The sequence below is a fragment of the Petromyzon marinus genome, chromosome 66 (genome assembly GCF_048934315.1).
Source record: "Petromyzon marinus isolate PM22_M1 ecotype Great Lakes invasive population chromosome 66, UKy_Petmar_22M1.pri1.0, whole genome shotgun sequence".
NCBI lineage: Eukaryota > Metazoa > Chordata > Hyperoartia > Petromyzontiformes > Petromyzontidae > Petromyzon > Petromyzon marinus.
In genome coordinates, this window is record NC_133732.1 from 6,510,554 (window position 1) to 6,535,892 (window position 25,339).

General features: G+C 49.2%; 1 protein-coding gene across 1 annotated transcript in view; it reads right to left on the bottom strand.

The window, feature by feature from the left end:
- Positions 1-25,339, bottom strand: part of LOC116956574 (uncharacterized) — a 45,257-nt gene that overhangs the window by 6,251 nt on the left and 13,667 nt on the right. Inside the window, exons 6-12 of the mRNA XM_076054542.1 lie at positions 23,495-25,035; positions 11,964-12,077; positions 11,210-11,345; positions 8,568-8,693; positions 6,755-7,649; positions 4,598-4,718; positions 1,662-1,823 (exon numbers count right to left, since the gene is read on the bottom strand). Of these exons, the coding sequence (XP_075910657.1) occupies positions 1,662-1,823; positions 4,598-4,718; positions 6,755-7,649; positions 8,568-8,693; positions 11,210-11,345; positions 11,964-12,077; positions 23,495-25,035 (3,095 nt within the window). The remainder of the gene's footprint in view (positions 1-1,661; positions 1,824-4,597; positions 4,719-6,754; positions 7,650-8,567; positions 8,694-11,209; positions 11,346-11,963; positions 12,078-23,494; positions 25,036-25,339) is intronic.

Genomic DNA, 25,339 nt, shown 5'->3' on the forward strand with positions numbered 1-25,339 from the left:
GGAGGGGGGGCGAGGGCACAAAATGTGTACAGCAAAACGTCATTTCGGAATTTGCCGTGCCGAGTGGTCCGATTGGAGCGACGCTGCGTGCCACGGCCACCCAGGCGTAGGCTGCATTCTAGCGGCAGTGAAACCTCCAGCGCAGTGCCTTCACATCAGTCTCTGGATATGCTCCCACAGACACCTCTGTGGACTTTGGTGTACCCACGTCGGCCGATGTCGTCTGGCAGCGAGTAATGTGGTGTGAAAGTGTACAGCAATGTAATGTTTCAGTAAACATTCATTGTTAAGTGGAAAATGTGACGTTTAAGTTGGTGTCATTTTGGTGTTTTAAGTTATAATTTAGTGATACAGTGAACATAAGTGCATGCTAAGTGCATTGATCCCCCCCCCTCCACAACCTCCGTCACCTACCACATGGAACCTACCAAACCATCCTCCTTCGCCTGCGGTGCTGGTTACTTTTATGGGAAACAGCGTCCCCCGTGTACTCTTAACAGACTAGGGGCAAGTGCTGTTCGCGAGTAACAGCAGTGAATATGAAGGAGACAAAGGCAAAGGTCCCCCGTGTAGTCTCTTAACAGGCTGCAGGGGTGAGTGTTGTTCGCTAATAGCAGTCGCGCCTAGAGAGGAAACAAAGAAAAAAGATCCCCCGTGTAGTCTTAACACAGGCTGTGGGGGCAAGTGTTGTTTGCGAGTAACAGCAGCAGTGCCTATGAAAGAGGCAAAGACAAAGATCCCCCGTGTAGCCTCTAACAGACTGTTGGGGCAAGTGCTGTTAGTAGCAAGTAGCCGCACCTACAGACGAAGACGAAGCTCCCCCGGGTAGCCTCCAACAGGCCGTAGGGGCAAGTGGCTGTGAGCAGCGAGTAGCAGCGCCTATGAAGGCCGGCAACTGTGGCAACACGAGGTGGTGGGGGGAGGGGGGGGCAGCACCACCACGCCCGGCCGCCTTTGTCTCCCCCAGTAGCGATGTTTTACACCACACACAGCGCCAGGTAACTCTCGTTTGAGGCCGAGTCGACCTAGGGGATGTGAGTCCCAGGTTACCGGTTCAGGTCAACATCGTCACTGGCTTCGGAGGGCTTCTGTGCGCTAACCGCTGCACCACCGCTCCCCCGCAACACACAAATACAAAGGAGACCCCCCCCCCCGTGTAGCCTCTAGCAGGCTGTAGGGGCAAGTGCTGTTAGTAGCGAGTAGCAGCAGCACCTATGAACACACAAAGACAAAGGTCCCCCGTGTAGCCTCTAACAGACTGTAGGGGCAAGTGCTGTTAGTAGCGAGTAGCAGCAGCAGCTCAGATGAAGGAGACAAAGACAAAGGACCCCCGTGTAGCCTCTAGCAGGGCTGTAGGGGCAAGTGCTGTTAGTAGCGAGTAGCAGCAGCAGCAGCTCAGATGAAGGAGACAAAGACAAAGGACCCCCGTGTAGCCTCTAGCAGGGCTGTAGGGGCAAGTGCTGCTAGCGAGCGGCAGGATTCGTCACAACAAAGGGGATGGACTCCCGGGTTAAAGATGACGACGACATTGCTACTGCTGCTGCTGATGATGATGAAGACAGGCGGGGGTGGGTGGGCTGGGTGGGGTGAGCGAAATGGACATTGCAGTGGGAGAGACGTGAATCGTGGGTGAGAGACGTGAATCGTGGCTGTGAATTCACCTTCCTCGGCGAATCTTCGGTGAAATTCCCGCCGGCCGCCAAACAAAAAAAAACACCACCACCCCCCCCCTTCTCCTCCGGAACGGCTCGACGAGAAGGGAGGAGTGGAGGGAGGAGCGGAGAGGGGAGGGAGGAGTGGAGGGAGGGAGGAGCGGAGAGGGGAGGGAGGAGAGGGAGGAGTGGAGGGAGGGGGGAGGGAGGAGTGGAGGAGGAGTGGAGGAGGGAGGAGTGGAGGGAGGAGTGGAGAGGGGAGGGAGGACTGGAGGAGTGGAGGGAGGGAGGAGTGGAGTGAGGAGTGGAGGGAGGGAGGAGTGGAGAGGGGAGGGAGGAGTGGAGGGAGGGATGAGTGGAGAGGGGGAGGAGTGGAGGGAGGGAGGAGTGGAGGGAGGGAGGGAGGAGTGGAGGGAGGGGGGAGGGGTGGAGGGAGGGAGGGGTGGAGGGAGGGAGGAGTGGAGGGAGGAAGGAGTGGAGGGAGGAGCGGAGAGGGGAGGGAGGAGTGGAGGGAGGGATGAGTGGACGGGGAGGGAGGGGTGGAGGGAGGGATGAGTGGAGGGAGGGAGGGATGGAGTGGAGGGAGGAGTGGAGGGAGGGAGGAGTGGAGGGAGAGAGGAGTGGAGGAAGGGAGGAGGGGCAGGGAGGAGTGGAGGAGTGGAGGGAGGAGTGGAGGAGGATTGGAGAGGGGAGGGAGGAGTGGAGGGGGGGAGGAGGAGGGAGGAGTGGAGAGGGGCAGGGAGGAATGGAGGGAGGAAGGAGTGGAGGGTGACGAGGAGGTTGGTGGCAGGACGAGAGGTTAAGGGAGGAGTGGGGGGAGGGAGGATGAGGGAGGAGTGGAGGGAGGGATGAGTGGAGAACAGGGCGGCAACTAGGCAGACATTTCCACGGTATTCTAAACTATTTTTTTATTATTATTACACGCTTTCTATTAACTCTGTTGTTGTCGTAGCCTCAAATCTTGTAACTCAATTTTAACCCACTTTCCAGTGTGGTATCGACTGCAAACTTGGTATATGTATGTCATACTGATGACAATACTATATTCTATCATTAAAAATATATTTGTAAACCATCTTTTTTGCACGTTATGTTTCGGCTTGGGTATAATTGTCCACGCTCAACTGACGTTGGCTGTAAATAACCACGGCCCCTTACGTTATGGCAAGCTTCGGGGCCACTTCCTGGAGTCGTGGAGTTTTGCCATTACGAGTACATTTCATGGGGCACCTCATTGCCAGTATGATGCCATGGAATACATTTTTGTCAGTATGATACCAAGATTCCTATGATACCATGATTCCTATGATGCCATTGGGATACCTTATGGCCAGTATGATACCATGATTCCTATGATACCGTGATTCCTATGATGCCATGGAATACATTTTTGACAGTATGATACCGTGATTCCTATGATGCCATTGGGATACCTTATTGCCAGTATGATACCATGATTGCTATGATGCCATGGGATACATTTTTGGCAGTATGATACCATGAATCCTATGATACCATGATTCCTATGATGCCATTGGGATACCTTATGGCCAGTATGATACCATGATTCCTATGATACCGTGATTCCTATGATGCCATGGGATACATTTTTGGCAGTATGATACCATGATTCCTATGATGCCATTGGGATACCTTATTGCCAGTATGATACCATGATTCCTATGATGCCATGGGATACATTTTTGGCAGTAATGATACCATGATTCCTATGATGCCATTGGGATACCTTATTGCCAGTATGATACCATGATTCCTATGATGCCATGGGATATTTTTGTCAGTATGATACCATGATTCCTATGATGCCATTGGGATACCTTATTGCCAGAATACCATGATTCCTATGATGCCATGGTATTCGCAAAAAGGTTTCCCATGATATCGTTGCTCACCCCTGAGCTACAAATGCTCTGCAAGCGTGTATTGTCTTTGTAGCGTTCGCCTTTTGGTTTAGCCATGTTGTCTTATGGTTGTTATTGTTTGACTTGCATCCCACTGGGATTTTTTTGCACACAGCGTTGAAATGCGGCGTTTTTTTTCCCGGAAGACTTCGCTGTTTTTTCCAGGATTTTTCTGTTGCGTGTAGTCACTTTAAGATGTTTCTTTGTTCATGTTTTTGTTTTGTTGCGGTTGCACCCGAGTCAAGAGCCGCATGGCTCACGCGGTTATACCTAATACATGCAATTAAATGAAAATGAAATTGTGGTATAATCTACGCATTGTACTTGAAACTTATTGGCCTACACCAGTCAGCATTCTTTCTGCATTCCCAGGCCTTCTTCGGTCTTATGGATGACAGACTTTTTCCCCGTGCGAGACGCTCTCCCACCAGATATCAGGGAAGCTCTGCAAACGTGGAATTACATTTTTAGAATGCGTCTTAAAACCGATTCATATATACGCTCCCGCTTGTTAAACGTTTAGTTAATTTAGGAAAATGATTTTTGTGACATCTAATAGAAAATTAGTTTCATGCCGTGTCTGCTGCTGCTGTGTCCTATACAGCGCCTTGACATCCTTGATGAAAAGCCGCTATATAAATTCAACTGTCATTATTAAGATCGCGCTCATTAAACACAAAGTGCTGGCTACATACGAACCACAATTACTTTGCTGCTGCTGATCTCATCAAGGAGCATAAACAATCATCACACGAACTCCGCTCATACGCGCAGCAGCAGCAGCGGCGGCTTTTGGCTCAGCCATGGAACAAGAAAAAACGTATTTCTTTAGAACTACTTGTTGTCGTGTTCAGTTTGTTGTCCTTCCCCCCCCCCACGACCGCACCTCCGGTTGCCTACGTACGGTGGTGCGAAACAAGTTCAACGTACATGTGTAGTGTAGCGGCGCCAACTGGCGGCCGCAAGTGGCAACCGTGGGTGTTCAAACAGTCCGCACATAAAGAGCAGCAGACAGGCACACACGTGAGCGTCGCTAGAGGGGGAGGAACTAGGGCAAGGGTCATTGAGGGGATCCATCTGGGTGCCCCGAGAACCCGCCAGAGAGTTCCAGAAAGGGGGCGTGGCCAGGCGGTGCCTGGCCACGCTGCAAGGATAAAAGGGGGGTGAGAGTCGGGGCTCGGGGCTGTCGGTGGGAATCGAAGTCGTCTCGCCGTCCTCGCTGGCGTCCTCGCTGCCGTCCTTGTCATCGCCCGACGTCGCCACTGCTGGATAGTCAGCCAGATATCCAGGCAGTTCGCTCCGTCGAGCTTGACGGTCAGCGTTGCGTCATGCGCCGAGTGGGTCGAAATAGTGTTGAGTACGAGTAAATAAAGGTGCCTCTATAGCTGTCTCCGGAGTCCTATATGACACATACACGCGGTGTTCGTGAATTTAGAGTCAAGCACAACATTGAGTGGTGTGGGAGACAAAATACAACCTTGACGATCGCCTGTCCTGACATCGAAATCATTCTGATGATGCCTCGCCTATTCGTACAAACGCCCGAGTCATCACACACGTACATACGTGTGGAAACTATATATACTTTTGATTACAATATGTACACTATATATCACGCAAGGATTCCCCGTATAGCCTGAACAGACTGTTGGGGCAAGTGCTGTTAGCGAGCGCCTATTAAGGCCGGTTTGGCACACGAGGGCATGGGTGGCCAACACCACGCCTGGCCGCCTTTGTCTCTAGTGACGATGTTTACTACGCACCGCTACACCAGGTACTCATTTAAGGCTGAGTCGATCTAGGGGAGGGCCCGGCACCAGTTCAGATAATCGTCACCGGTGTTGGCCGTGAGCGGGAATCGAACTCGGGTCGCCGCGTTCGTAGTGCTAACCGCTACACTACCGCTCCCCACATACATAACACACGCATATAAACACATATGCTTACAATACATGAATCACACACCATGTTTATAGGCATTATTTTCAAATCATGTTTATGTACGTATATTTTTTAAATTACTTTTTACAGTTTCATACCACCGAGAAATAAACTTAGTCAACATTGCTTTGAATCGAAAGGGAAATGCCGACATTCAAATATCCCATTTAGCATGTGCTCTGTAACCCACTACTTATAAGAACGATCCGGGAAAACCTGCTTCATAATACGTTTTTTTTGTTAGATCGTGTAAATATATAAATGTGTCGTTAAACCAGCCACCACCAGACACAGCCAATTAGTAAGGTTTAGTATCACGTAAACAGAACGTGCCAATTCGTTGCTAGTATTATGGATATTGGTCGAGAAAGCCTGTGTGTTAAAACCTCCTTCCCACAATCTTTGTACCTGCTGTGGTGTCTCAAGTAGTAGTTTATATTTTGTAGACTCCCATCCCACACTCTCTGATCAGATGTGAGGCTTCTGACCAGTTCCGTGTTCTGGAATGATCATTTAACTACGCACGCATCGTCAAGCCGTTCCCCGCACTCTGTGCATGCCCGTGGCTTGTTACCAGTCGCTTGTTCGAGAATGCGTCTTTAAATCTGATCGAACGCCACAGTGGCTAGGAGATGTTATCTCCCTCGCCTGGTATGCAGGAGGTCGTGGGTTTGATCCTCAACCCTGACGACGCCTGCTTATTATATTTGGAATTTGCGTGTGTCTCTCTCCCCGTGGTAGTGTGGATTTTTCCCGCCCCACATTTGCAAACACGCATTTAGATTATAATCTTAGCTCTTTCGGTAAAGTCACGTTGAAGGTAAACAATAAAATAATAAAATATATATAAAACAATAAAAATTCTCACGTTTCGACCATAACGGTCGTCACTGATGACGTCACTGATGACGACCGTTATGGTCGAAACGTGAGAATTTTTATTGTTTTATATATTTTTTATTATTTTATTGTTTCCCTTCAACGTGACTTTACCGAAAGAGCTAAGAATATGAATTACTGCAGTCACGAAAGCTTTAAATCAAAACGCATTTAGATGATTTGGCTGCTGTAAAATTTCCACGCGATGCTGAGCCACTTCGCCGAGCTATCATTTGCGATGGCCAGGTCGCTTCTGAAAAAAGTGCTACTTCACGCAACGGCTCACTCAAAACAAAAAAAATAGTTTAGTTCGTTGTGCAAAAACTTCCCCACAACCCCGAGAACACGCGTGGCATTTACCCAGTGTGCGTTATGGAGTGTTTATTCAGAGTGGATCGCTGGGAAAACCCCTTCCCGCACTCGTTGCACAGGTGCGGCTTCTCGCCCGTGTGCGTCCTCGAGTGCATCTCCAGAGTGTAGCGCTGCGTGAACCTCCTCCCGCACTCCGCGCACGCGTGCGGCCTTTCGCCCGTGTGCGTCGCGCAATGTTTACTTAGGGTGGAGCGCTGCGAGAAGCCCTTGCCGCACTCGTCGCACACGTGCGGCCTCTCGCCCGTGTGCGTCCTCGAGTGCGTCTCCAGGTTGTAGCGCTGCGTGAACCTCCTGCCGCACCGGTCGCACATGTACGGCCTCTCGCCCGTGTGCGTCCTCGAGTGCGCCTCCAAGGTGGAGCGCTTCGAGAACCCCCGGCCGCACTCGGCGCACGCGTGCGGCCTCTCGCCCGTGTGCGTCCGCGAGTGCGTCTCTAAATTGCAGCGCTTCGAGAACCCCCGGCCGCACTCCCCGCACGCGTGCGGCCTCTCGCCCGTGTGCGTCCGCGAGTGCTTCGTCAGTTCAGCGCGTGCCGTGAACCCCTTGCCGCACTCCGGGCACGGGTGCGGGTTCTCGCCGGTGTGCGTCCTCAGGTGCGTCTCGAGATTGCAGCGCCGCGTGAAGCCCTTGCCGCACTGCCCGCACGCGTGCAGCTTCTCGCCGGCACGCCTCGTCCCTTCCGGCCCTCCCGACTTGCCCGCCGCGGCGGCGGTGGCTGCAGTGGCATCCTGCCCTCCATACGCTGCGGCCGAGCGCGGCTTCTCGTCGGCGGGCGCACCCCTGCGGCCGCGCGACGCGGGGCCTCCCGGCTTCTTTCCGTGCCCCACGCAGCCTCGCAGGGGCCGCCCCGCCCGCTCGGCCTCGTCTGCCCCCATTCCTTCGCCTGCCGCGACATTTTTCAAACGTGACGCAAAATGGGGTAGGGGGGTGGTGGTGATTTGTAGGCTCGAGGTGTTATACGCACGCACGCCTGTTGCAAGTATGCTCGGCCTCAACACGAGTGTCCGGTGCAGAGTTTAAAGCATCTGCGCTGGGGAGATAAAGGCGGCCGAGAGTTGTGGTGGCGTTGACCACGCCGCGTGTGTACGTTGAACTTCTTTCGCGCCGTACGTAGCCAACCGTGCCAAACGGAGGTGCGGGGGAAGGACAACAAACTAGAGAGAAAAAGCAGTGCTAAAGAAATTAGTTTGTCAATCTAAATTATGATGATTTAAAAGTGCAAAGCTCACAGTGGCTTCCTATTATCAGAAGGGAAGAGCCGTTCCAGGCGGCCGCAGAAGCGCATAAGAAAGCGCTGAGCGATGCGGTACCCACCGTTTTTGTTCAAGGTGAGATCATGACTGCGATATACAGGGTGGTTTAAAATATTTTTTAACACTTACATGGGACTATCGTTTTTAATGGAAAAATAACGGATAATACACTGTAGCATGACAACAAATGCAATCTTCTTTGGTTCTTTCGGTAAAGTCACGTAGAATGAGAATAAAATAATAAATTGATAAAAGAACCAAAGAAGATGAATCATTGCAGTCACGAAAGCTTTAAATCGAAATTTAACAAATGCAATGTTAATAGCTTCAACAAGTCAAATAGTCTCCACTTTTCCGCCATCATTGTCAACACGTGCCTCGAAATCTTCTCCAGGTGGTCTCCTGAGCCCGGAGGCAGCAGCACACTTATTGTGGTACTGTTGCAAATTCTCGGAAGTGTTAACATTTTTTTGAAGCACCCTGTAAATATAACCGGTGATAAGAGCGACAGAGCATTTAATTTTCTCCGTTGGGGAAAGGGATCTCACCTCGACCGGCGTCCTCCTCTGGTGGTTCCGTGTCAGCGAAGCTGTGGCCTTGAGAGCTCAGACACAGTGGTCTCTCCTCCGGCCTTTCAATCACTCCCTCGGCCTTAACAATCCCCTGATCCCGAACTGTGAAGGTAGAGAATGCACCCGCGTTAATGGTGGATGGGAGGGTCTGAGCATGCGTATGCAAGGATGGTAGACCATTCTTGGATAGCGTCTTTGGTAGGACATACGGGGGGGGGGGGGGGGGGGTGGGAGGGGGTGAGATGGATAGCGTAAAAATTCTATAACCGCTACGACCTTGTCGGGGGGGAGGGCGCAAATGCACCAGGATAGCTGTGACAATGATGATGCAGCTTGCCAGATGGCGATTGGTTGGAAGGTTTGAAAGAAGGCGGGGAGATTTTAGAAAGAGGGAAGGGTTGGGGGCCTCGGTCCGTTGGAAGGCTGTGAGAAGGGGAGCAGCAGAGGGGATTGGTTAGAAGAAAAAGGGGACAGGCGGAGATTACAGTAGGAATCTCGATTACGGTAGGACTTTCGATTATAGTAGACTCCTCTCGATTTCAGTAGACTCGTTTACAGTGGAACTCTCGATTATCTGCGCTAAAGACGGGGAGGGTGGCCGTGGATAGTTCAAAATCACAGATAATCCCAAAAAATATCCATTTTCCACGGATCTCTATGCCAAAAAACAATAATATAGGTATAAATTGAGACCAAAATAATATAAATTGAGAATGAATAGTAACAAATAGTAACGATCAACCGATGGATGGTGCACGTGCTCAGTGATAACACGTGACTTGTAACAACTATTTCCAAGAATAACAATGTATAACTGTTTTTAGACGATTCATTTGGGCTTGAAGGGAAAAAAAAAACATTATCATAAAAATCTCAGGTGTGCGGTTAATCCGCAAATCGGATAAACCGCACACGGATAATCAAGAGTCTACTGTATTTGGAGTTTGTGTGTCTCTCTCTTCCCGTGTTCACGTGAATTTTTTCTCCGGGTCCTCCGGTTTTTCCCCTTCGCAATTAGAATCAACGTCACACGTTTAAGAGAGTATTCGGCTGCTGCTGTAAATTCCAACGCGACAATAATGATAAGCCACTTCGTTGAGGTCGCGTTTGCGATAGCCAGGTCGCTTCTGAAAAAGAGCTACATAGCAACAGCTCAGTGGGCCCTTACCTGGTAAAAAAAAAAAGTTTATAGTCCACTCGATACTGGACTGGTAGCCAGTGCAAGAGACAAGAGAACGTGTATGATGATGATGTGATCGCGAAACCGGTGTGCACGTGAGGACTCTTAGGAGCTGTCGCACGCATGAGACCTAGATTCATTGGCTGAAAACATTATTTTCTTAAAAATCCCAATGTGGGAACAGTAGTACGAAGGAAGACTCAGTGTGCCTCTCCTGGATAAATAAGTCGATTCGTATTATTGTTATTGAACAAGAGCCCAAGTCTGTGAGATTCATGCTTTCAGTAACAAAGGAAGCTAAAGAGGAAAGGCACCAGTCTCTGTGTACTTCTTTGGCCTTGTACAGTCGACTCTCGATTATCCGCGCTTGTGGTTTATCCGATTTGCGGATGAACCGCAGCTATAAACAACTAAACGTTGTTATTCTTGGAAATGTTTGTTACAAGCCACATGGTGCTCAAACCGAACAAATACGTTGCTCCGGTTAATCCCAAATCCACGCGATTGCCTCTACAGCACAGTAGTTGCCATATCTTTACAACAGTGGGCGGAGTTGGATTGATGTTGATTGGCGTGGCTCTGCTGTCATCCACTTAGTGAGCTGAGCCTTCTGCTGGGGGGGGGGGGGGGAGCCAGGAAAGAGTTACCATCACTGAGCACGCCCATCGATCAGTCGATCGTCGTCAGTATTCGTTCTGAATCGAAAGAGTAACAATCGCAATCGTCAGTTGTGCTTCATTTCCGAGTGATTTATCCGATCATTCATTTTGTGAGTTTTAATTTACGAAAACTGTGCAATGGCAGAGACACTTAAACGCAATTTATCCCGACATTAGTGGCTCTTGGCATATAAAAATCCGCGGGAGACGGTTATATTTTTGATGGACTATCCGCGATTTTGAATTATCTGCGCGGCAGTCCTCCCCGCCGTGAGCGCGGATAATAATCGAGAGTCTACTGGGTACAGGCGCCGGGGGGTCGGGATCGAACCCCACGACCTCCTGCATGCTCGTGCGAGGTCGTCAATATCTCCAGGTCCACCGTGGCGCGCGTCGCAGGGCAAATTGTGGGCCAGAAATGGACTTCTCTCCGAGCGGGGGAACTCACGAAGGTGGCGGTGCGGAGGATTAAGAAGCGATGAGAGGGGGGGGCAGGGGCCGGATTAAGATTTTGTAGTCCCCTGGGCTACAGGTACTGTGAGCCCCCCCCCCCCCCAAGTAATATTGTCGAAAATGCAAACAAAGTTAAAGACAACTAAAATTGTATTTTTTACGAGGCTAATAACAAATAAAATTCAGCGTTCACAAACGAAGTAACCGTTCACCACTTGATCTCTGGAGGCCCTCCAGCTGGCCGTACCCCCTAAAGCCCCCCACGCTTTCATCCGGCCCTGGGGGGGGGGGGGGCAAAGTGGTAGACACAGAGGACAGAGGCTCACCGGCGTTAACATCATCATCAGCATCATCATCATCAGCTTCGTCCTCTTCACGTTTCACCTCCACGCGCGGCCACGTCCCGGCGCGTGAGTCGTCGCACTCTTGTTTGACGAGCGGCAATTGAAATTGAGAAGTCATCTGGAAGGAAGGGGGGGGGATACAAAGACCACCCCACACAAAATATATTTAGACGTAGAATTATATTTGTTAGTGCGTGCTTATCATGGACGTTTGTTGAACTTCTTTTGCGCCGTACGTAGCCAAACCGTGCGAATCACGTCTCCTACAGTGAAGTCAAATTTTGCTTTGCTTCAACACGCTACAGGAGGTGAATTCACCACTCGTGATAGCAGTGGACAGGGTGTGAGAGAGACAGAGAGAGAGTGAATGGCGGTGTGAGTGTGGATTCACCACTCGTGACAACAGTGAACACGGAGCGAAAGAGACACAGAGAGAGAGTGAATGACGGTGTGAGTGTGAATTCACCACTCGTGACAGCAGTGAACACGGTACCAGAGAGAGACACAGAGAGAGTGAATGGCGGTGTGAGTGTGAATTCACCTCTCGTGAACACAGTGTGAGAGACAGAGAGTGAATGTCGGCGTCTTGAGTGAATTTCACCACTCCTGAACACGATACCAGACACACCGAGAGTGAATGTCGGCGTCTTGCGTGAATTCACCACTCGTGAACACGATACCAGAGACACAGACAGAGAGTGAATGTCGGCGTCTTGAGTGAATTTCACCACCCAACCTCTGCGCGTCGCCTCCCAACGCAGCAGCGGCAGCGACCACGCACAGGGCGACAAGATGCGGGACAAGACGACGAGATGCGGGACAAGACGGCGGGATGCGGGACAAGACGACGAGATGCGCGACAAGAAGGCGAGATGCGGGACAAGAAGGCGAGATGCGGGACGAGACGCGAGACAAAACGACGAGACGCAGGACAAGACGACGAGATGCGAGACAAGACGGCGACATGCGGGACAAGACGGCGAGATGCGAGACAAGACGGCGAGATGCGGGACAAGACGACGAGATGCGGGACAAGACGGCGAGACGCGGGACAAGAAGGACGAGATGCGAGACAAGACGGTGAGATGCGGAACAAGATGGCGAGATGCGAGACAAGATGCGGGACAAGACGGCGAGATGCGAGACAAGGACGAGATGCGGGACAAGACGACGAGATGCGAGACAAGACGGTGAGATGCGAGACAAGACGACGAGATACGCGGGACAAGACGCGAGACAAGACGACGAGATACGAGACGCGGACAAGACGACGAGATGCGGGACAAGACGGCGAGATGCAAGACAAGATGCGAGACAAGACGACGAGATACGTGACGCGGGACAAGACGACGAGATGCGGGACAAGACGCGAGACAAGACGGCGAGATGCGAGACAAGACGAATGTCTCGAGACGTGCTCCAGCGGATAATTCCTACTGATACTCCTGCTCTTATGGAGTGACTCATGCAGCCAGCATTGGCCGCAGTTTGGTAGTACATGTTACGGTGTATCGTTTATTGTTAAAATTTCAATCACAGTTCCTATGATCACTGTTGCTTTTATAGCTTGGCGATTTCGAAAACATATGCTTAGTTCTTTCGGTAAAGTCACGTTGAAGGGAAACAACAAAATAATGACTACCGAAAGAACTAAGAATATGAATTACTGCAGTCACGAAAGCTTTAAATCAAAATTTCGATTTCGAAAACGTTTTGGTTTAGCCATGTTCGTTTGTTGTAGCAGAGTTAGAGTGATAACTTTAATCTAAATTGTCTTATGGTTTTGATTTAAAGCTTTCGTGACTGTAGAGATTCATATTCTTGGTTCTTTCGGTAAAGTCACCACGTAGAAGGGAAACAATAAAATAATAAAAATATAAAACAAGAAAATTCTCACGACGTTTCGACTGCAACACAAGCAATCGTCATCAGGTGTGAAAACCACAGCAAGAAAATGATGATGATTGTGTTGCAGTCGAAACGTCGTGATAATTTTATTGTTTTATATTTTTACTATTTGATTGTTTCCCTTCTACGTGGTGACTTTACCGAAAGAACCAAGAATATGTCTTATGGTTGTTATTGTTTGGCTTGCATCTCACTGGGATTTTTGCACACAGCGTTGATGTACGCTGCTTTTTTTCTAGAAGACTTTGCTGGGTTTTTTTCCTGGATTTTTCTGTTTGCGCATAGTCACTTTAAGATGTTTTCTTGTTCGTGTTTTTGTTTGTTTGTTGCGGTTGCACCCGATTCGAGAGCCGAACGGCTCACAGGGCTACACCTAATAATACATGAAACTGAAAGCGAAATAAAACAAAACAAAATCCACAGCGAACGTTTAGAATTCGCGTGTAAAATATTGCAGCAAAATAAGTTGGACGAATAGTCGCATCTGCTGCCACGCTAAAGGCCACGAAGTTACAATATGTACATGGAAGTACAGCAACTAGGTTACTTACATTAACATCACTAGCCCCGCCTACTTCGTGTATGACCCTAGGACTACACCCTATAAAAGTCTGCATTCAGAAGCTTTCCCCTTCTTTCCTCCTGATGGCGATCGCTTTGGGTTGCGATCGAAACGTCGTGGTTTTTGGTTTATATTTATTTAAAAAAATGTTTTATTAATTTGTACCTATCTACGTGACTTTACCGAAATAAATTTCGATTTAAAGCTTTCGTGACTGCAATGATTCATCTTCTTTGGTTCTTTCTGTAAAGTCACGTAGAATGAGAATAAAATAATAAATTGATAAAATAAAATAACACAATATTATCAATTTATTATTTTATTCTCATTCTACGTGACTTTACCGAAAGAACCAAAGAAGATTTACCGAAATACCCAAAGAATATGTTACTCAGCCCCGGGTGATAATTATGTAACGCCATTTGGATCTAATGAATGCGCCCAAAACAGCGTGGGGTGTGGGTGTGGTGGTGGTTCTGTCGAGTTCTTTGATAGGTGGGGTGGGTGGTGATGTCTGATAGAGAGGAGGGGGGGGTTAATTTAATACCGAATAGGAAATAAAATAACGGAGATTCCAGAGTGCTTAGTAAATTATGCGAGAAAATTTTCCAGCAAATCTGTTTTTTTTGCGTTTTAAATTGTGTTTAATTTAATATCGAATAGGAAACAGAATAACGGAGATTCCAGAGTGCTTCGTAAATTACGCGATAAAATTTTCCAGGAAATCTGTGGGGTTTTTTTTGCGTTTTAAATCGTGAATACTACTCTGTGAAAAAATATCCTGTGTAAAAGTCGCAGTGTTTACTGGACCGTACTTACCACTCAAACCTCGGGAAATTCCGCATCACGGGGTTGATGGTGTACGTAGTTGCTACCTACGAGGCTCTCGTTTCAACACAAACATGATTATTGTGTTTGACGATTGCCAGACTGGATTACAGCCTTCGGAGCGGTTTCGCCGGATCGGCCCGGCACCGCCAGATAATGTTGGAAGCAGCCGGATAATCGATGTTAGTGTGTAGTGTATGTAGTGTAGTATATAGTGCAGTATGTAGTGTATAGTGTAGTATGTAGCACATGGTGTAATATGTAGTGTATAGTGTAGTGCATAGTGTATTGTATAGTGTAGTATGTAGTGTAGTATATAGTGCAGTATGTAGTGTATAGTGTATGTAGTGTAGTATATAGTGCAGTATGTAGTGTATAGTGTATGTAGTGTAGTATATAGTGCAGTATGTAGTGTATAGTGTAGTATGTAGCACATGGTGTAAAATGTAGTGTATAGTGTAGTATGTAGTGTAGTATATAGTGCAGTATGTAGTGTATAGTGTAGTATGTAGCGCATGGTGTAATATGTAGTGTATAGTGTATGTAGTGTAGTAGATAGTGTATAGTGTAGTATGTAGTATATAGTGCAGTATGTAGTGTATAGTGAAGTATGTAGCACATGGTGTAATATGTAGTGTATAGTGTAGTATGTAGTATATAGTGCAGTATGTAGTGTATAGTGTAGTATGTAGCACATGGTGTAATATGTAGTGTATATCTTCTTTGGTTCTTTCGGTAAAGTCACGTCTATGTATGTTTCTACGTGACTTTACCGAAAGAACCAAAGAAGATGAATCATTGCAGTCACGAAAGCTTTAAATCGAAATGTAGTGTATAGTGTAGTATGTAGTGTAGTATATAGTGTAGTATATAGTGCAGTATGTAGTGTATAGTGAAGTATGTAGCACATGGTGTAATATGTAGTGTATAGTGTAGTGTATAGTGTAGTGCATAGTGTAGTATGTAGTGTAGTGCATAGTGTGGTATGTAGTATATAATATATGTAGTCTATGTATGTTGAACTTCTTTCGCGCCGTATGTAACCAAACGTGCTAATCAGAGGTGCGGGGGAAGGACAACAAACGAAACACAAGCAGTTCTAAAGAAATACAATTTAAATTTAGTATAGTGGTGGAGTTTATAGTAGTGGAGTGTATCATAGTCTAGTGTACAGTACTGTATAGTGTCGTGTATCGTAGTGTGTACAGTCGTGTACAGACTATTACGTAGCGTATTGTATAGTGTACAATGTAGTGTATAGTGTATTGTGGTGTATGGTGTGGTATGGATGTTGAACTTATTTCGCAGCGTACATAGCCATCTGTGCTAATTGGAGATGTGGGTGAAGAACCACAAACTAAACACAAAAAGTAGTTCGAAAGAATAGAATTTAGTATCGTGTATAGTAGTGTATAGTCGTGTATAGTGTATTGTATAGCGTAGTGTACTATGTCATGGTAGCGGGTAGTTTGTGATAAACTACCTCAGGGCGTGACGACCCTGCCTTACGTGAGTCCCAGGCACAGCTGGCCCGGCTGTCAGTACCTGGTAAGGGCCCCTCCCAGGGTTACGTGGTGTTTTCACTGTCTTGTGAGTGTCTCGGGAGAGTCAATGGCTAAGGGAGTGAACCCCGACAGAAAATCAGGAGTGGGGCCCCTCAGGCGGTTTTGTGACGCACAGCGGCACATTCCCGGCAGCCCCTGCAGCCAAACTGGTACCAAACGTCGTGCTACGCACTCCTTTGGACCTCACCTGCAAGGCCGAGGGGGGATCCTGATGCATGGGCAACCCAGGATTTCCAGAGTAACCTGCCCGGGCTTTGCGCCAACAAGAGGTGCAAAAATGGGGAGAGGACACTCCTCCTCGGCCACCTAATCGTGGCCAAGTAACACGGATGGCAGCAGTCACGGGTTATAAGCTCATTTTAGATTGGCATAAAAAATGGGCGCCACGGGTTGCCATCGTCGGTGGGAGGGGTCATTGCACCCCAATGGATAGCTACCGCCTCAAGCTGGGCAGCCCCCGGCCAATAAGGTGCTTTCCCGCCACGGCTTCCATGCTCCAATGGGTGCTTGGAGCTTATGGTTCATCACCAAACAAGTGGGCTGCAACACCTACACCAGACAAAAGCAAAACAAAGCGAAAGAAGGTTCCAGCCCTTCATTTTGCAAGCTGGAATGTACGTACAATGTGTTCTGGACTCTCTGAAGATATATTGCAGATTGAGGACATCCGCAAGACTGCAGTTATTGACAGAGAGCTGGCGAGACTCCATGTGGGTATTGCAGCACTGCAGGAGACCCGGCTTGCTGGCAGTGGCTCACTACGAGAGTGACTACACTTTCTACTGGCAAGGAAAACAGCAGAACAAACCAAGGCAATGCAGTGTTGGGTTCACCGTCAGAAACACGCTCCTTGGCATGATAGAACCACCGACCACAGGCTCCGAGCGGATTCTGCTCATGGGACTGCTCACTGCTTCTGGCCATGTAAACATCCTGAGTGTCTACGCCCCAACACTCTACTCACCTGCGGAGATTCATGAACAGTTATATGAAGAGTTTCACAATAGTATTTGCAAAATCCCCAGCTCTGAGCACATGTTTCTGTTGGGAGACTTCAATGCAAGGGTTGGGGCTGACCACGACGCGTGGCCCACATGCCTTGGCTATCATGGCATCGGAAAGATGAATGCCAGTGGCCAAAGACTACTGGAGCTTTGTTCATACCACAATCTCTGTATCACAAACTCATTCTTTCTCACAAAACCATGCCATAAAGTATCATGGAGACATCCAAGGTCTCTTAATTGGCACCAACTGGACCTCGTCATCACCCAACGAGCCCTCCTCAACTCAATATTCATCACACGCAGCTACCACAGTGCAGTCTGTGACACTGATCACTCGCTGGTATCCAGCAAGGTACACCGCCTCAAACAAAAGCACTACCTACGCATCAACTCTGCCAAGACCTCCCAGAGCTCACTTAATCATTCCAACACAGCCTTGAGCAGTCCCTACACGACACACCAGATGCTATCAATACCTTCGGCAAGCAGACAAGACAGAACACAGACTGGTTTGAGGAACACCTGGCTATATTGGAACCCATCCTCCAAGCCAAGCGCATGGTGCTCCTGAAGTACAAGCAAGTCCCAAGTACAGGATAATTAAGGGCTTTGAAAGCTGCCTGCTCTGCAGCTCAAACGACCGCCAGATGCTGCGCCAACAACTACTGACTGAACCTCAGCAGTAGGATCCAACTCGCCTCTGACACTGGTAATATCCGTGCCATGTATGAAGGCATCAAGACAGCCTTTGGTCCAGACATCAGGAGGACTGCCCCCCTTAAATCCAGCACAGGGGCCATCATCACTGATAAACAAGAGCAAATGGCCAGGTGGGTAGAACACTACTCAAAGCTCTACTCACAAGACAACGGTGTGTCAGAAGCTGCCCTTGCTGCTGTAAAGCCCCTACCAACGATACACGAACTGGACAATGTTACAACCTTGAAGGAACTTGACAACGCCATCAACTCACTAGCCAGCGGCAAGTCCCCGGGACAGGACGGCATCACACCTGAGGTACTGAAATGTGCGAAACCCACCATCCTCACAAAACTCCATGAACTTATCTGCCAGTGCTGGGAAGGAGCAATGACTCAAGACATGAGAGACTCCAACATCATCACCCTATATAAAAACAAGGGTGACCGTGGGGACTGCAATAACTACCGTGGGATCTCCCTGCTGAGCATCGTGGGGAAAACCTTTGCCCGTGTGGTCCTCAACAGGTTACAGATACTAGCTGAGAGGACGTATCCTGAGGCTCAGTGTGGCTTCAGAGCAGGAAGATCCACAATTGACATGCTCTTCTCCTTGCGTCAGCTCCAGGAGAAATGTCAAGAACAGAGAATGCCCCTGTTCTTGGCATTCATTGATCTTACAAAAGCCTTTAACCTCATCAGTAGGGGAGGCCTCTTAAAACTCCTCAAAGTGATCGGCTGCCCAACGAAGCTACTGGCAGTCATCTCTTCTTTCCATGACAACATGAAAGGAACAATACAGCACAGCGGCACCACCTCAGAGGAATTTCCCATACTCAGCGGTGTAAAGCAGGGGTGCGTGCTTGCCCCAACACTGTTTGGTATCTTTTTCTCACTTATGCTCACACATGCCTTTGGGACAGCAGAAGAGGGAGCTTTCTCCATACAAGATCTGATGGCAAACTCTTCAACCTTGGTCGTCTCAGATCCAAAACCAAAGTCCGCAAAGTCCTCATCAGAGAACTCCTATTCACTGATGATGCCGCGCTGGCAGCTCACACAGAACAAGGTCTGCAGACACTCATCAACCACCTTGCCAATGCCTGCAACAACTTTGGCCTGACAGTCTTAAAAAGACCAATGTCATGGGCCAGGATGTCAGAGACACCCCTTCCATAAACATTGGCAGCTACACCCTGGAAGTCGTTCAGGACTTCACCTACTTGGGTTCCACCATTACCTGCAATTTGTCCCTTGTCACAGAGATTGACAAGCGCATTGAGAAGGTGTCTACAGCTATGTTCAGGTTGACCAAAAGAGTGTGGGAGAACAAATCCATAACGTTCAACACCAAAGTATAGGTGTATCGGGCCTGTGTCCTTAGCACACTCCTCTATGGGTCTGAGCCCTGGACAACATACGCCCATCAAACACATCGACTAAACACATTCCACCTCCGATGTCTCAGGCGCATCCTCGGTATCAGATGGAAATATCGCATTCCCAACACCTCAGTCCTCAACTTGGCCAATATTCCCAGCACGTTCTCTCTACTCTGTCATAGGCGCCTGAGATGGCTTGGACACATGCGCCGGATGCAGGATGGCAGAATACCCAAGGATGTCTTGTACGGCGAGCTGGCATCGGGCACACGGGCCAATGGTCGCCCGGTCCTGCACTTCAAAGATGTCTGTAAACGGGACATGAAGAGCTGCGACATCAACCCAAATGCCTGGGAGAAAACTGCTGGCGACCGACTCAGCTGGCAGCAGGATATGAAAACAGGCCTCAGGAGAGGCGAGGAGAAAATACACACTGCTTGGCAGACCAGAGGGAGCGACGTAAAGAAACAGCAATACATACATCTGGAGCTGCCACCGCATTCACTTGCAATTGCTGTGGCAAGGATTGTCACTCAAGGATTGGCCTACTAAGTCATTCTAGACGCTGCAAAACTTACAGCTGACCTCGTAAGGTGCAAAAGAATTGTCTCTCGAGACACAAAGGCCTATGATGACTATGTAGTGTATAGTGTAGTGTATGTTGAACTTTTTTTCGGAGGTGTGCTAATCGGACGTGTGGGGGAAGGACAACAAACCAAACACCAACAAGCAGTTATAAAGAAATTAGTTCTGAGATGATATTGAAACAACGCTGATCTCAAACAAAATTTTATTACACAAAGGGTTGACAATTCAGATCATGATAATATTTATCAGCCCCTCGATCTCACAATACGCACTTACAAAATATTCATGAAAATCTAACAAAAAGTATGTGATACGCTAAATAACCAAGTAACTCAAGGGGACCACCTTCAACAATCAAATGATAGATAAATACGTTTGACAACGATAAACTGTATATACCTCTTCTAGACAACCACAAGTCATTCCATTCTAAGTAACTTTACACTTGCTACCGGCTCTAAAGCAACAACAAGGAGTTGTAACTAAATACATTGGAATTCTGAGGATCATTGACAACACTCCCCCCACTACCCACCTCACCCCCGCCCATTGTTCTCATCGAATAAAAATGATCAGGACTCGATTTAACGACCTGGAAAACAGTCAAAATAAAAATTGGGGTAATTTCTTCATCTCGAAATATAGGCAGACCTCTCTTAGCGCGACCCCACAGGGAACGTCAATGAGTGATAGCGATGTTTGCCCTGGAGATTATTTTAGTAAAAAATGAAATAAAATAAAGTGGACTCTCGATTATCCGTGCGCGTGGGTTTATCCTATTTGTGGATTAACTGAACACCTGAAATTTTGACATAAATTCAATAGCCCAAATTAATAATCTAAAAAACATTTCCACATTGTTATTCTTGGAAATGTTTATTACAAGTCACGTGCTTAAATTGAACAAATATGTTGCTCCGGTTAATCTGAAATCCACACAGTCGGCCCCTACAGTACAGGAGTTGCCATATCTTTACAACAGTGGGCAGAGTTAGATTGATGTTGATTGGCGTGGCCCTGCTGTCCACTTCGTGGGCAGACTCTTCTGCTGGGTGGGAGCAGGAAAGTTATCACCGAGCACGTGCATCATCGATCGGTAATTCACACCTATATTTGTGTTTTTTGGCATAAAGGTCCGCGGAAAATGGATATTTGTATCCGTGGAACGTCCTCCCGGTCATTAGCACGGATAATCACGAGTCTACTGCACTGGAATCTAAAGAGCGCATCCGAATGCGAGAACATACAGCAGGAGTGCTGGCCTGGGGTTAACGAACCCCCGTGCCGCCTATCATTCAGCCAATGAGAGCAAAGCATGCCCTGAGCCGATCAGACCACAACCCCCCTACAGTTCGATTATCACAATTCATGGTTACGATTTTTTTTTACCGATTTGTTTAGCCAGTCTGGAACTCGCGAGACCAGGGTGGAGTCTCTGGCTCAAACCCACGGAGATTTAGACTGAGGATATAGCTAAGATCACAGGGATCATTGGAGCCTTGCATAAAGTACAGTAGAATGAACGCATGAGGACAGTATATAAAACGTATTATTTTATGCATGAAATAACTTTGACCGTCTGTACTACTGGCGATGTTACCAATACGCCAACGAAGCGCTCGAGGTTGGTCACAGCGCCGTCGGGAACGCATCCCCATGAACGCTGCTTTCACCTCACCAGGAACAACAACGCATCGAGGTGGGGTCTGACCGTAAATTTCGATTTCCAACTTCAAAAACCGTTCAATCGCGACCGCAATTTCCCAGAACGAATATCAATCATAAACAATAACAAAATGTAAAAAAAAAACGTTCACGTTCTAAAGCACCAGCTTTTGAGATGGGCAAACGGACATTGCCAAGAACGTTTGGAGATCAAGCCCAGGCTTCGTAAGCAAAAAGGGAGGCACCTTGTCCCGTCTATTTTTTTGAAACAAAGACAATTACAAGAAAAATGTTGAATCGTGCGTCTAAACAGAACGGGGTGACGCGGTGGTTCCACGCAGTACGACTGCAAGAACGACGGCTCATTACGGCAACCCGTTTTTTTTTACGGCTCGATAACAACGAGCAAAAGTACGGAACAGAAACTGAGACTCGGGACCACATCACCATGCGGCGCTGACCACCGTCGAGGCAGCGTGGGTTGGGTGGGTCACCGAAAACGCAACATGTGAACCTGATGGCGGTACCCCGGGGTACCATAGTACCCCGGCTCTCGCATAATGTCCGTGATGCAGTCGTTTTTAGTCTGTTGGTGGTCGGCGATGCGGCAATCGACTCATCTCGACGAGCTGCGCACGATGCACTATTCAAAGTTGCATTTTTCGATAACGGATTTTTTTTATGCTCATGCTTGGCTTGGCATTGCGACATCGCGGAGTAGCCCTGATTTCGGATTGATTGGTACCCCAATCGCGGAGTTAAGTAACACCCCCGGAAAAAAAAAAGTGTCCCAGAAATAAAATATTTAATTGCCTCGGCCATTTTGTATTATTTGGTACCCCGGGGTACCGCCATAAGGATCATTTGTTCTGCAAAAACTTTCCCTTCCCATGTGTATCATCGAGGAGGTTCCATAAACCCTGCCTGGTTCGCCAGCAGAAGAAGATACAGCCAAGCGCGGACGAGTATTATCTGTCCATTCTACATGGGATTGAATCCAATCGAGTCCAGTTTATGTCGCCTGGACGGGTTGCGATTGCATTCATTCTGCCACGGTTCAACCACGCCAGTCCAGCTGTGCGTCGGTAATAGCAAGGAGGATATATGTGGGGGGGGGGGGGGGGGGCGAACATAGAAGTGCAGTACAACAATGTACATATTTTTTTCTGCACTGCCCCCTACTGTTCATGTGACGGTATAGCCCGCTACAGCCCAATGACAACTATGTTGCATGGCAACCCGTTGTGGGAAGGGTGATTACCCATCCAAGTATAGGGACTGCTCTACTTATGAATGAGTTAGGTTCCAGAGGTCTGTTCGTAAGTCGATTTGTTAGAAAGTCCAACTTTACGCCCGTCGATTCCAAATATGTCGTATGGCGTGTACACTAAACACGGTGAATGGCATTAAAAGTTGCACAATCTCCTGTAGATGTAGATGCGACTGGTTCTTCATATTCTGCAGGCGTAAGTGCCACCACCGCCATCTATTGCGCAGCAGTTGAACTTACGAATCTCATTCCGAACAGCTGCAACTGGACATATGGACATGTTTGTTCATATCTCCTAAAGTTCTTAAGTCGAATGTTAATAAGCAGAGGAGACCGAGTACTATCCAGGCTGAGCCTTGCTTGGCTTCTGGAGTCTCCAACAAGATCGGGAGACTTGGTAAACAGCAGACATTAATCAGAAAATTCCGATACATTAAAAAAATCAGTTCAACATTTACGGATACATGCATAGAACCCACACATTAAAAAATCACTGGTCATTGCTGTTAATAGATTGTTACTGTTAATAGATTGTTACTACCTATGGAATATATACATTCACACCTCTGCTCTGTCTATAGTCAGGGAATAAATTAATTAAAAAGCACGATTTAAATCCGAAATAACACCTTTTTCAGTTCGAGGTTTTCAACTTCCCAGCGTGGAGGACTAGCTTTCCTGAAAACAACCTCCCTAAAAAATATCCACGCATGCGTGTCGTCCTCTGACCAGTGCGTAATTCTGCAACCCAAGTCGAAAGCTTCCCCCCCCCCACCCACACGAACCCCCTTTCAGATGTGCACCTTCTCATGGGAGTGCGTCCTAAAATGCTTGTTTAAATAAGTCCGCGTTGTGAACCTCTTCCCGCAGTCCTTGCACATGTACGGCCTCTCTCCCGTGTGCGTGATGGAGTGCTTGTCCAGGGTGGAGCGCTGCGAGAACCCCTTGCCGCACTCCTCGCACACGTGCGGCTTCTCGCCCGTGTGCGTCCTGGAGTGCATCTCCAGGTTGTAGCGCTGCGTGAACCTCTTGCCGCACTCCTCGCACATGTACGGCCTCTCGCCCGTGTGCGTCCTCGAGTGTTTCTCCAAGGTGGAGCGCTTCGAAAACCTCTCCCCGCACTCCTTGCAGATGTGCGGCTTCTCGCCCGTGTGGGTTCTGTAATGGGCCTCTAAATTGGAGCGCTTGGAAAACCTCTTGCCGCACTCCTCGCACACGTGCGGCTTCTCGCCCGTGTGCGTCTTGCAGTGCTTGTTCAAGTCGGCCTGGGCCGTGAACCCCTTCCCGCACTGCAGGCACACGTGCGGCCTCTCGCCGGTGTGCGTCCGGGAGTGTATCTCCAAGCTGGAGTGGCGCGTGAATCGTTTCCCGCACTCCATGCACACGTGCGGCTTCTCGCCCGTGTGCGTCCGGGAGTGAGTGTCCAGGTTGGAGCGCTGCGAGAACGCCTTGCCGCACTCCTTGCACACGTGCGGCCTTTCGCCCGTGTGCGTCCTCGAGTGCGTGTTCAGGGTGGAGCGCTTTGAGAAGCTCTTCCCGCACTCCAGGCACGTGTGCAGGTTCTCCCGACTGTGCACCCTGGAGTGGGCCTCCAAGTTGGAGAGCTTCGTGAACGTCTTCCCACACTCCGCGCACGCGTGCGTCTTCCGAACGGCGTGCGTCTTGCCGTGCTTGTTCAAGTCAGCCCTTGCCGCGAAGCCCTTGCCGCACTCGACGCACACGTGCGGCCTCTCGCCCGTGTGCGTCCTCGCGTGTATCTGCAGGCTGAAGCGGCGCGTGAACGTCTTGCCGCACTCGGTGCACTCGTGCGACTTCCTGGCCGCATGCGTCCTCGAGTGCAGCTCCAGGTTGGACTGCCGCGAGAAGCTCTTGCCGCACTCGGCGCACGTGTGCGGCCTCTCGCCGGCGCGCGCCCGGCAGCGCTTCTTCTTCGTCGGCGGCGCCACTGCCGCCGCCGCCGCCGCCGCCTCCGCAGGAGTCTTCGAGAGCCCCTTCTCGCACTCCTCGCACGTGTGCACATACTCCCCCGTATGCGAGATGGAGTTCGTGTTCAAGTCGCGATGCGTCGTAAACTCCTTGCCGCACTCCTTGCAAGCGAGCTTCCTCTCGTCGGCGGCGACCGCCACCGCGCACGGCGCGGCGCCTTCCGCCACCTTCCCGCACCGCTTGCAGGTTCCCCGCGTCTTGCCACCGCGCTGCGCTTCGTCCGTCTTCATCACTTCGAAGGCTCCGCCCTTCCCGCACTCGTCGCACGGCGGTTCCGATTCTTTTGCAGCGTCGTCGTCGTCGCCGACGTCGTCGTCGCCGACGTCGCCGCCGCAATCGTCGTCGTCGGCTGCAGGTTTTCACGAAACGCAAATTGCGACAGTTTGGTTAGACTTGGCGGCAAAGGGGGTAAGGGGGGGGCGAGAGATAAAACGACGAGTCGCCACCAACGACAGCAGTGACGTTCTAACGTTGGCATATTTTTCTTTTGGTCACGGTAAACTTACAGAACGATTTCCGATTCAATGCGAGAGAGGGACGGGGGGGGGGGGCTTAATGAGTCTGGCTGTTTGTGGGGTTGTGGGGGAGGGGAGGTCGGTGCGGGGGGGGGGGAGTGAACCCCCCAGGATTGACACTCAGACGCGCGTCGCAGA